This window comes from Cricetulus griseus, chromosome 5 (assembly GCF_003668045.3).
Source record: "Cricetulus griseus strain 17A/GY chromosome 5, alternate assembly CriGri-PICRH-1.0, whole genome shotgun sequence".
NCBI classification, from domain to species: Eukaryota; Metazoa; Chordata; class Mammalia; order Rodentia; family Cricetidae; genus Cricetulus; species Cricetulus griseus.
The window spans coordinates 33,279,839-33,293,061 of record NC_048598.1 but is presented as its reverse complement, the minus strand read 5'-3'; the positions used below and the strand labels follow the sequence as shown (position 1 = coordinate 33,293,061).

The window sequence follows — 13,223 nt, the reverse complement described above, 5'->3', positions numbered from 1 at the left end:
AGCGGTATGGATCAAAGTGGAGCAGTAAAACTTTTGAAGAAATGGCATTTAAAATAATTATATTGTGTGTATGCACCTTGCCATACTTTTTATATTAAAAATCGGACCATGTTCCATGTTTAAACATTCTATTGGTTTATCGTTGTCCTTGAGATGGAATCTCCACTTACAGACCATCTGTAATCCAGTCCTACCTAACTAGGTATTTCTAATTGGCTTTAGAAGTCCAGTAAGGGTCCAGTCTTCTTAATGTTAGATTTTCTACCTATATTAATACAATTTTGTGACCAGATAACTTTAAAAATAAAATCATTAATATGTATAAATACAATTTCATATGTTTTACTGTGACATTTCCATACAAGCCTGTATTGTACTTAGATCACATTCAACCCCATTCTACCTTCCTTTCTCATGCCCCCTCATTGTCTTTACCTCTTTCCCCATATGTAACATTTCCTCTTCTATTTTCAGGTAATTTCTTTCGGCATCTCCATATATGAGAGAAATCGTACATCTGTGTGTTCATCTCATTTATTTCACTTCACATATTGTTCTCAGGTCCCATCCTTTTCCCCCAAAATGAGGGAATCAATTCGTTTGCAGTCTCTTGCTACTGTGTGCATCCATAGTGCCCTACCTTCTCATTCAGATTCCTCAACACAATTGTGGAATTCGGATATTTACATGAATCCAGTTTGCTTGTTTATTATCTGGCTGCAGCATTTATGCAGACAGGGGCCATATGTGTCTCCTTTTGCGTCATTGCATACTTCATGCTTAGCACAGGAAATGGACCCTTGTAGATGGTTATCAAATAGCTATTGACTAAAGATGCCATCAAACAAGAAGTTTACCTTTTGAATTCAGTATGAATTCAGTATGAAAAGCATAAAGTGAGTGACTTGAGGGTGGCCTCAGTGTTACTTTAAGCATACATAATGGGAAGACCTAAGATGTCCAGTGAGCCATGCAGAGCTCAGGCCCTGGCACTGCCTCATTCACCAGCCTGTACCCTGAGCAAGCACCTAACTCTCACTCCCACAGTCCTTCACACTAACTCATTATTAACATCTGTCCAAGAGTTAGTATCCAAAGGGATCTTATCAACTAGAAACTATACAAATCATAACTGATTGGGAATCAGTTCCTGCTTCTTAGAGCCTCTCAGTCTTGGGAGGAAGTCAGTTGACTCTCATTCCAGTTGGTAACATTAAGTAAGCGATGTTAAACTCAGAAAGAATGGGACATAGATAATGACTCTGTGTAGGTATTTGTGGAGGCATAGCCTTTCCTTCTCCTCTTCCTTTCCTCCCCTCTCCATCAACCACCTTCCCCAACTTCCTTCTTTTCCTTGTAATTTTTTTAGTCTATAGGACAGCTGCTACCCCTTTCCCTAACTTATCATTGTGAACAAGAAGCCCTGGGGTGGAGGGGAGAAAATCACAGCAAAGCCAAGGTTGAAACTGTGGAGTGAGTGCCTCAGAGACTCAGCTCTGAGCTCAGATAACCTGGAACCTTCACCTTTGGACTTTCTCAGTTGAGGGAGCAAGAGCCCATCATTTGTTCAAGATCAGCTCTTTCACCAGAGAGTTGCCCCTGTCATAAGTGCTGTTGCATCTTTGGTCTGATTTTATCTTCATTTTTTTTATTCCACAGCAAACATCTCCATGTACTTATTTTATGTAAAGAACTATCTATGCAAGAAGGGTTCTATGTAAGACTCAACCCTGTCATTCAAAAACAATAATGTGTATCAATCAGGTGTGAAGCATATATTATGTCACTTGGCATAGATTGTTTCATTTAATTGTCACAATATCCCTACTAGGAAAGTGATATTTTTATCAGCAAGAAAAGTCAGTTTCTGTAAGTTGTCCAAGGTCACAGGCAATGATTGACAAAGCTGAGGTTCTCATCCACAGAAGACTGATGTAGACTCAGAATTTAGCCTTTATATTACACAGCTTCTAGTCACAGTCTAAGGCAGATGCTTAACACCTAATCACAACCCAAAGCAGAACCACATACATATTCAAAGTGGATCACAGAACAGGCTGAGTGACCATTAAGAACTAGGGCAGGATGAACAGGACAAGTAAGGGTGAATAGAGAAGCATTAGAAGAAGAACAAAGCACCTCTGGGTAGAGGGAAGTATACCAAAGATAGGCCACCCAGGAATGTGTGGTATGACAAGACGTCACTGTTACTAGAGTCCTCAGTATGAGGTATGATAGAATGCAATGGTGAGGAGGCAGAGGATGGAAACTGACTTTCCTTCAAAGTGAAAGCTATTTGTTTGTTTGAGACAGGATTTCTAGACAGGCCTCAAACTTGTATCTAACTGTCCTCTAACTTAAGATCCTACTGCCTCCAAGTGTTGGGATTATAAGCATGTATCACCACATTTGGTTGATAAGATGACAACTCTAAACTATAGAGATGAACAATTACATTAATGGGAGAAGGACACCCCAGGTATCCTACAGGGCTGTGGTTATCCTAGATTCCATCTTCTGTGATACACTTTCAGACTAAAGAATGGTAATATTTTGTTGATACAGCCTTTTCTCTGAAAGTGATTTAGGACCACATAGAACCATGATGCTGTAGGTCTCTTTGTAATGACCAGCCAGCCATGGTTTCCTAACACTTACTCTTTTCTTTCTTGTTCAGCTCTTACAGGAGGCCACCATGAGCTCTCTCTGGTGTTCAGGGACTGGAGATGTCATCGAGGATTGGTGTCGATGTGACTCTACTGCTTTTGGAGCTGATGGACTCCCTACCTGTGCGCCCCTCCCACAGCCTGTGTATGGTTCCCTTTCCATGCCTTCTCCTGCTTGTATTCCTCAGTACCATTATGCAAAAATAGGATCAAGTAGATATTTGTCTCAAAGCAATAGCCTGAGTGCTGGAGTTTGGAAAGAAGAATGTGGCACAGTTCCTGCCATTGGGAACTTTCAGTATAATAGAAGGAGCATGCACATAGGCTATTTAATGGAAGTAGTGTGATAAATCTTCACATTGAGCCTGCCTTTGGGCAACAATAAAGACTTTATGGAGCAAATAGCCATTAAACTTCTTCCATATGGAGGACAAAGCAAGACAGCATGGTTAGAAGGCCATATGAGTAGCAGCATTGTTGCTATGGCAGAAAGTAGAGGTCTATAGTGAGGGCTTAACAAGACCAACAACACTATCATGTCTCAAATACTTCCTAGGTTCCAGGCACTACATGGAGTGGACAAACACTCTCATTGCCACTCTGTCAATAAATGGAAAAGAACATGACTTCAAGATGATTAAATTGTTTCCAAAGTTTTAAAGCAAGATGCAGGTCTTGTCTGAGAGCAACTGTAATACCAGAGAGCATAAAATTGAAATGATTTCGGATGGAACCAATAGAGCAAGATGGCTGTTAACTGGGAATGCACCATAGCTGAGAAGGGACCTATCAGGAGATGTGCAGAGTTGAGGAAAAGGCCAATCCCATTTGAGCTTGTCCTTTAGTTATTGAGGAACAATTGTGTAGATGTTCAGTAGGCAGAGAGACAGGTAGAGCTCTGTGAAAGAAATAAAACCTAGAGATAACAGGATTTCAATCAATCTCAGGAAAAAAAAGTGGTACCTAAGAGTCAAAGCTCTGAGGATGGGTGCTCTGTAAGCAACACACACTGTGAAAGGCAGAGGCCTGGGATGGACATGAGGGAAGGTCTGAATTGAAGTGATGGGATGAGATGTTTCAGAGGTGGCTAAGAGTGAACACCTCCAAATTCCTAATCTCTCATGGGAAGCTTAAACAGAACTGGCCAAGACAAGGAGCCAGGGCCCAATGTAGGAATTTAGGTTATCCTATAATAAGGTGTCTTCCACAAAGGTTAAGGCACAAAATATTATTTCTGTGAAATGGTGCTGGTAGGACAAGGTGGTGGCACTCGACCCCATGGGTTCATAAAGCCAGGACAGCCCAAAGTGAGAGTCAATACCTGCAGCATCTAGAGGACTAGTTACACAGAACACTGGACCGCAGATAGGAATCTGCCAGTGGAGGCTGTCCTCTGACCAGTCTGCAGGTAAGGGTAGATTTTAGAGAGACAGAACTGAAGAAGAAAAATGCTGAGAAAGAGGGTACCAATGTTTACCAACAGATCATCAGTGGAAGTCAATTTACTCTATGTGCAGGTGCTTTTAAATGCTCCAGCCATTGGCATCTTGCTCCTTGTAATTGTAACTTGGATATCTGAATCAAAATAAAAACAAGTTCCTAATTAGTGAAAATCATTTCTTGTGGTAGAAAAGGAGATCCTAAGAAAATCTGGTGCTGTTAGACCAATTCACCAGGTAAGAAACGTACCCAGTAACACGGAAACCATAAAAAGGAGGGATGGAAGATCCAGCCATGATGTCCTAAGGCTAATTTCGTTTCTAAACATGCATTAACTAAATGTGATAACTAAAGATCAAGTTGAGCAGAGTATTGTACATGGGAAATGTCTATTAAAACTGCACTTTGCTTGTCAGTGACAGATTTTAATTTATTTAATTGGTAGTTAGAAATAGAAACGTACTCTACTTTTACATAAGTCCATGTAAATCATACACACTTCTATTTCTCAATAGGGGCTGGCCTTAGTTCCTTTTTTCACAGAATCTGAGTTCTCAGAAAGCTTAGTTACTAACTTAAGCTTCCTAATGTTTTTTTTCTTCAAATTAGCATTCTGCATATGACTCTAATTAATGAATTTGTCAATATCCGCACTGTTTTGGGCCTCTTCCATCCTAATGTCATAAGCAAACTATGCACTCCTTCATAGTAGCCACTAGCAGATGACCATGTGTTTCCTATTATTTTCCTACTAGTCAAACTGCTTCCTATTCCCCAAGCAGCAACTCTTGATTTCACGTTAAAGTTTTATCACACGCACAATTGTGTGTTTCTGATACTTATTAAATTGCATAAAAGAAGGCCTGGGGTTGGGTTTGTGTACCAATGCACAGCCTTGCAATAAAAACACTATGAACATAATCGTTGAGTTGAAACTGAACATGGCAGGTTGTGTGGTGGGATGCAGCTCTGCTGTTTCATCCTTTGATCTTGAGACCATGAGACGCACCTGTGACCTGGGTAGAAGGTTGGAAGGCTAGAGTTGCAGACACTTTTCAGATGGAGGGACCTAGGACAAGGATGTCGATGAATGGTAGGGATATTGTGAGAGAGGAAGACTAGAGTCAGCAGACACTGGGAAAACCCTCTCAATGTAGTGGTCTGGAGAGAAACGAGGCATTGGGAGCAAGAAGGGAACATGAGCCATATACAAGAAGTCAGAACATAGAAGCAAATATTGATAGTACTTGGACAGTCAGGAAATCCATGCCAGTGAATGTCAGCGTTGGTGACTGACTCTCTATGATGTACAGAAAGGTGTGAGGTAGCAGGGGAAAGCAATGGCCAAAAGACAGCTTGAAAAGAATGAAGTGACCAAGAACTGAAAATAGAGGCAAATTGGGACTGAACTAGGAGCCAGGGTTCACAGGCACCCAAAGGACAAAACTGACACCAGGACCTAAGCAGCACACTCGGGACATTTCCTCAATGAGAACGTGGCACGTGGCCAACTTTCTCTTTTGAGCCTTACTTCTAAGCTGAGTCTGTTCTGAAGTTCAGTCAGCAGATGGGCTGGAGAAAGAGGCATATCAGAACAAGGGGCGGGACGGGGCGGGGGAGGCTTGCCAGATCCTGGTGGTTATGCATTTATTAATGCAAGATTCTCTTGGACACCACCTTCAATGGGCTTTGAAGTGAACATTGCACAATATTCGCTTAGTAGTCCCCAAGAATAAAGCCAGAAATTATATTTCAAACCATATAAAACAGACCTATCAGTAAAGCCCAGTTCCTAAACACATGTACTATGTAGGCATTCATTGATCTTCACACCTTTGCAAATTTATTCATTTATAAGATCCAAATATAAACTGCCTAAGGCCTTGGGAACTTCAGCATCTAGTGAGAAAGACCAGTTCTCAGACAGACAGAGAGAGAGAGAGAGAGAGAGAGAGAGAGAGAGAGAGAGAGAGAGAGATTGTCCTGTGGCAACTGAGATGGTAACTGAAGAGTGAGAGGTCTCAGCTAGGTCCCCATTTCGTGTTCCTTCCTTTCTGCACTCAGGCTGAGACTTTCTACAGAACATGAACCCAGCAGCACCCTCGTGGTCCTAGAGTGGGAGCATTCGGAGCCACCAATTGGAGTACAGATTGTAGATTATCTGATCCGTCAAGAGAAAGTCACTGACCGGATGGACCACTCCAAAGTAGAGACAGGTGAGCACAGTCTCTACTCACTTGGGCTAGTCATGTTCCAAGGTAGTAAAAGTAGAAGAAAAGAATGCCTTTCCTCGTGGTATTGCTTCAGGCTCCCAGTATCTCAGGGTAGCACTGGAAAGCATGGAAAAGTAACAGCTGTTGCCTCTTCTAGGCAGCATCCATCTTGTCCATTTAAAAGTTTTTGCATCATGAGCATCTGACTGTCTTGTTTTGATTTTGCCTTTCTTTTATTTATAAAAGAGGTGTCCATTTCATTGCCTCTAGGCACACTCACCAGCAACAACAACACAGTACACTAGTTATCCTAGCCCACAATTAAGAAACAATTCCCTGCTAACCACTGCCATGATTACAGAAAAAAAATTCCTTTGCTAATAACCCCCTCTAGGCAAAGGCATGTGCAAACAGATGCTCTTGATCCATGTCTTGTCCTAAAGCAAACTGACTTTTGTCAAGTCCTGAGAGAAAAAGGGAAGCCTTACATGAGTAGAAATGACCCACAGAAATAAAAGTCCCATGCTTTACTATTCTGCTACCTACACTTAGAGAAAAACCAACAAAAGTTGGTTTCCTAAGACTTTCACAGAAAATATAGTCCTCATTGGGAATGAAAATGCCCACAATCTAAGATCCTCTAGTGAACTTGGTGATGAGTCTTGGCGAAACATCTTTGAAGCATGGAAAGATCTCCATTGCTATTTCTGGGGCTCTTCCATTGGTGTGTTGATAAGGTATTGATATTATTGATAAAGGTATGTTAGGGCCCAGGGATCAGCACGTCTGTTCTCTATCAATGCCAAGGTGTTTCATGGAAAAGTTCAAAGATGTGGCATGTGGATTTTGCCTTAGTAGTCCTTGAGCTAACTCTGGACAAATGACTCTTAGCTGATTGGCTAACAGTGGAATAGTCAGAAAAAAATAATGATTTCCTCCAAGGTTTCCTTCATCTGTTGGGAATTTAAGACGTTTCAGCAAGTTTTCATAGCATTTCTCATTGCTTGGGCATCTCTGTTTTTGTTTTATACTTTTCCCATTCCTTTTCATTTGTGCAGAAACAGTGCTGAGCTTTGTAGATGACATCATCTCCGGGGCAAAGGCTCCATGTGCCATGCCATCTCAGGTGCCAGACAAGCAGTTCACCACCATTTCCCTCATCATCAGATGCCTGGAACCTGACACCATTTACATGTAAGTGGCACACACCTGAACGATTCCTTACCCTTGAAGCCCTGGAATCTTTGCTGGCTTCCCTTTGTTACCGGAGTCCCTTCAGAGACTTGGCAAGAGATTTTTAGTCTCTATATCTCAATCGGCATTATGGAGAAAACTTCTGAAGTAGGCTTGTCACAAGGGGTTTACAATGCACAGAGAACATATATAAACCCAAGGCAGAAGGAAATACATGTTACTTAGAAAGGCCAGGGACATGTTGGAAAGAAAGAAGGAAGTGGTTTATTCTAAGTCAAGTCAGTGTCTAGATCCTGCATTGAATTGTATGGGATTCAGTAGCTACTGTGAAGTGGAAAGGGCATACTAGGTTAGAAACCCCAGGGAAAGGTAGGGAGGCATGGACAGGAGCAGTGGGTGGTCTGATGGGTCTGAAGCAGATGGTGAATAAAAAGAAGTGGATGAAAATGAGCCCAGGAGACGAGAGTGAATGCTGTACATCAGAGAAAAGATATTTATTGTTGTTTTTTTTTAAGAATGCCAAGAACTATGCCGTAAAAAGCTATCTCTAGTGGCTCTGAAATAATTTATAGAGTTGAGATGCTGGTCAGCATTTTTTCTTCAAAGAAAATATAGTGAGTTATATCAGCATGCTCAGAACATCCCTGTGTTCTTTGCAAACTCTCCCGGTCTTCCTGTGTTCTGGGAACAACTGTAAAATATTTGTGAGCAGAGACATAAGAGATGCCAAAAGAGGAGATTCAGTGATAGAATCTAAGTCATGATGGAAAAATTCGGGATCTAACACAGAATACATAGTGATACAGTTCGGAAGCTTCTTGACCCCATCAGTATGAAAAACATCTAACAGTTTACAGATGAGGTCACAGGCATAGAGTCAAGGTTTCCAGAATAAATCATCTCCACTTCCACTTTTAAGGAGTTCAACAATGGAAAGAACTAAAAGTCTGAGTGTCATTGATTGTGATGAACTTAGATATTTAGCTGTGTATCTTTCATATAGAAATAAGAGACGTCACTAAGGGCTGTGCAGAGCAAAATGCATAAAGACAAATGAGATCTGAGAATCTGGAATGGACGCACACACAAGGGTGAGAATCCCAATACCAATGACTGTCTGGTCTTTGGACAAGGATGCCATGACCCATAGCAGCTCTCTTGATATTGGAAAGCTGTGGCCTTTCAGAGTAGGGGCTCGTGACAAAGGAACACAGATCTGGGACTGAAGGCCAGTCATCTGCTTTTAAAAGTCTGATAATGTGACTCAGATGACCATTTATACTGGGGATGTGCCAACACCTATCAGTATGTCCTGTCTGTTAATCAGGAAGTCAGAATTTCTAGTGGAGCAAGAGATGTGACGTCAAGGCTCTCTTTCAGAAAGACCCTTACCACGTCTAGGAAAGTCCTCGAGTTGGCCTGATGTGGCTTTGTTTCCTGGTCAAAGACCTCAGGCCTAAGATCTTCTCCAACATCCAACAGCCTTGGTGATGGAGTGTTCACATCCTATGTTTTGTAAATCACCTACTTCCTGTCTGTGTTGATTATAGGAGTGGAAGAGATGCATCAGGCTAAAGCACAGCCGATTTCCACTAGGTGGCAGTGCAGATTGCTGAAAAAGCTATCTGAAACTCAGAGGCACTTTGTAACCCCCAGTGAGACCAGCTCTTCTTGTTTTAGCAAGATGTTCCTAGATCTTGGCAGAATGACCTGGAGTGGCCTGAACACAAGATCCAATGTGTGGGGAAAGAATGAAGTGGGTTACAAGCCACAATATTCCTCTCTGTTGAGAAGCAAGGGATAATTGTACTTCCATCGCTGTTACCAAGAAAGCATCCAGCGAGCCTGGTTTTGTGCCTAACCATAAAGTGACTTTAAATAGGACTCTTAACTTTTTCTGCATTTGATTTTTCTTATCTACAAATTAAGAGGAATGTGTCCATTATTATTGAGAACTGGCCCTGTGTGACTAGACTTACTCCTATTTCATAGCTGAAGAGACTGAGGTTCATGAAAATTAAATAACTTTGCCCAGAATCACACAGTGGGGATGTAAATGATGGCTAGGAGCTGAGGTGGGTTTGTTTTTCCCCCCACATTGGATCTTACAGGCAGGCAGCCCCAGTTTATTCTGCCAGGATATAGGACCCTTATCTTGCATGCAAGAGCTGGTCCACACTGGGGATTATGAAGTTACAATTGAATTCCGGCTTTCTTTTTCATATATTTCATTTAATGCCACTTGAGAAGGATTCTGAAAAAGGACCATGTGGCACAAACACAGTTAAGAACCTCGTAAGTGTATAGGATCCAACATGTTCATTTTAGAGTGGGGAAGGGATCGCTGCCCCCTCCCACTACCCTCTGGCCACAACACCAACAGCTGGCAGGGGAGCCCTGCATTTCTGAGCACATTACAGCAGACAGAAGATAGAGATGGGTGTGTCAAGCAGAGGATCCGAAAAGCCAGCATTGGCAGCCTGAGGAAAACAGAAAAGCGGCAGGCGATGCAGCCAGACCCTGACAGGCTTACGGTCTTCCTCAGTGTTAGGCTCCAGACCTTTAAGGCCCAGGCCCGGGGCCTGAGCCAGTCTGTGTCAGTTCCCACGCACACATGCCTCCTCCCGTGTCATCACCACGTCGCTAACTACGCACTGAAAGGTCCCAGCCTGCGGCTGGGGAGGCAGCCCAGAAGTGTTGGAAGAAGTAGTAAACGGACTTACACATGAGCCCTCTGGATCTGGAGCAAGGCTTATCTCCTCTGTCAGTAATTCCATCTAACCCTCTTGCTGTCTTATGAGAGTGTTATGGCGGGATGAAAATGCTAACAACAAACAGAGAAGGCTTTCCTGGAATGACAGCACGTGGCATTTCCACATGAAGATGTGGAAAAGTGCTCCTCAGCCTTTATTTAGTAGTCAAATACCCTGGCTGCTCTCTCCCTCTCTGGGGGTTGGGGATGTGGGACAAAGGGGAAGGGCTGAGCCTGCTGAGGAATAGTTCTTAAGGTCAAGCTCTGTCTGTACTTGGAAGGTTGTGTGAGGCATTTCCTTTCCTAATATCCGCCTTGTATTAAAAATAAGATGTACTACTAAATTATCAGAGGTTAGCAGCTTGCATTTCATACTAACTGCCCTTCTATGTGAAATTTAATGCAGACAGGGGCTTCTTTGTCCCAGCTCAATATCTGACACAATGTAGCTGGGATTTATAGCAAGGCAAGCTAGGAAGGATAGCTGTCTGGAGTGTGGCCTAGCTGGACGTTGGTGACTGACTTCATCCCAGGAACTGAAAGACAAGTTCCATCTGGCAGCCAGTTTGGTACCCAAAGGATAGGATATCACAGTCCAGAGAAACTTAAGAATTAAGGGTCCAGGATTAAATTATGATGGTCTGAAAATAGGGGCTGGAGCTGTAGAGTTGAGGTTGGTACCTTCAGGTTACTGGCAGGTGGCAGGAGTAGCCAGACTGGAGCCTAACCTGGAGTTGTAGAGTTGAAGGAAGATCCTCTACTTAAGAGCACTAGGGCAACAAGGCTACACTTATAACCCAAGACCATGTCCAGGCCAGCCTGGAGTGTCAGCCTGCAAAGATCAGGCTTTTGCATCTCCTGGCTCTCTCAAGAAAATTCTGGAAGTGATGTAGTCAGCAGCAAAGAACAAACCTTGCGGCCCAAGCAGAAGAAAAAAGATCCGCTCCCCATGAAAGGGTCTCAGATTCCCAAAGTATAGATGTGTTCTATATTGAATCCCAGGGATTTCTAGCTTAATGTACTATTAGGGGTCACAGAGAACATGGTTTGGCATGGGAATCACCCACCATGAGGTGTAAGTTTGCATGGGGGTAGCCCATGGTACCTCTACTTCTACCCTCAGAACCTTAGTTGAATGTGCTCTGCGACTGGGTTAACAAATTGGAATCAGACATGCATCTGGTTCCAAAAAGCTCGGGTGTAGCAGCTCCAGGTTTGGGGGCCTGGGGAACAATTCTAGAGACAGGACCAAGAAGCTGATGAGGCACAGAGTCAAATGAGAGAGCATATCATGGCTGCCAGGGCTGGGGTGGAGATAAGGAATGTCAGTGCAGCCCCATGCTTCCTCTGGGAAGGCACGGCAGGAGAGGTGCAGCAAGATGCTCAGTTTGGAATCAGTGCATTTGGTGGCAGAGGGCTGTTGACGGTGGTGCCACTGTGGAAGACCACTGAGCAGGGCATAAGGTAAACATGATGAGGTGGTCTGAACACACTCTGTTGGTAAGAAAGAAAGCTGAATGCCTGGCCCTGACCCCCCAGCTGAGAAAGTCCTTTAGGCACCCAATGCCTATGATCCTGCCCAGGCCTTTGGATTTAAGCAGGTTGTCACATTTTAGGCCTTACTAGACCAGGGGTCTTGATAGGGTGAAGCCTGCCTACTTAAGGCCTCATGACGTTGGCGTGAGGTTGAGGAGGAAAAAGAAGGACACATGGCATCTTGGGCATTCAGGTCCCTGCTCTGACTATCCTCTGTGCTTCTGTGTGAGGAAGGAACAGTGGGCATGAGGTCATCTCTCTTTTGAACACCATTTGTTTTGCAACAATAATTAGGAGGTATAATAGATAAACGATTTGAAGTCTCAAGGCTTGGTAAGGCACAGGCTTCTAGTCCCTGTATCACACTGAGTAGGTCTGAGCTGGGCCTGAGAATTTCCAGCAATGGTGATGAGATTTGGGCTTGGAGGTTCCACGTGGGGAAGAAGTATCCTTCACTAGGATGCTTTCTATCAGACACCCCTCAAGACAGATTATGCCAACCACAGACTACAGGAAGCAGTGGCACTGCTCTCTAACAAGAGTTCTAGATGGCAGCAGTAAGTGTCCCAACCTCCTATTCAGACAAGGCTGGGACTCCAGACAGAGCTGCTCAGCCCCAACCCCAGACATATCCTCTCTAGTAATGCCACTCTCTTACCTCTCCACCAGGTTCACTCTCTGGGGAGTAGACAACACAGGGCGACGCTCCAGGCCAAGTGATGTGATTGTGAAGACCCCATGTCCTGTGGTGGATGATGTCAAAGCCCAAGGTAAGGGACACTGAGGTTAGCAATGTCTACACATGATTGCCAGCCATCTACCCTTGCCACACTAAAGAATCAGTAATGAAAGAAGTGAACAGTGTGACCTAGAGTTTGACAGGAAGGAAGACCCAGGCTCGAGGTAGAAGCTTGAGTTTTGTATCAGTACTGCTGGGTCTGTGCATTCTGACAGAAGGTTTCACTGTGTTCTGCTATGCCAGACAACTATTCCACAGGGCAGAGTCAACAACAGGCATTGATAATGTTCCCAGGCATGTAGGTGCTCAGGTTCAGGCAAAAGTACCCATCACTCCTGCCTTCACAAATGGATCACTTGCTCTTTGTGGGATATGTACATCTGAAAGCTTGTTCTGAGCTAAAGCATACAAGGCCACAGACTTGGATTTGATCAGTTATCAGCCCCTCCTTTAATGTACCTAAGTCTTCAACTCCATACTGTGAAGTCATTATGCACCAATTTTTCAGTGTAATCTCCCTCACTGGCTTTGGTCCTGGTCCACTAGGATGTTTGCCATCAGTCATCATCCAGCACACAGGAGATGTTCCCTGGCTGGTCTTGGCATCATCTCCTGCTCTAAAGTTTTCACATCTCTGAAGACAGAATTCTTCAGATAAGCTTCCCACTTCCACAGGACTCCAG

At 43.6% G+C, this 13,223-nt stretch overlaps 1 protein-coding gene across 2 annotated transcripts in view; it reads left to right on the top strand.

Moving 5' to 3' along the window:
- Astn1 (astrotactin 1) overlaps nucleotides 1–13,223 on the top strand; it is a 310,253-nt gene that overhangs the window by 284,229 nt on the left and 12,801 nt on the right. For both annotated transcript variants that reach the window (XM_027417274.2, XM_035445652.1), the window contains exons 18-21: nucleotides 2,678–2,811; nucleotides 6,171–6,322; nucleotides 7,378–7,513; nucleotides 12,471–12,571. In XM_027417274.2, coding sequence (XP_027273075.1) covers nucleotides 2,678–2,811; nucleotides 6,171–6,322; nucleotides 7,378–7,513; nucleotides 12,471–12,571 — 523 coding nt within the window. The remainder of the gene's footprint in view (nucleotides 1–2,677; nucleotides 2,812–6,170; nucleotides 6,323–7,377; nucleotides 7,514–12,470; nucleotides 12,572–13,223) is intronic.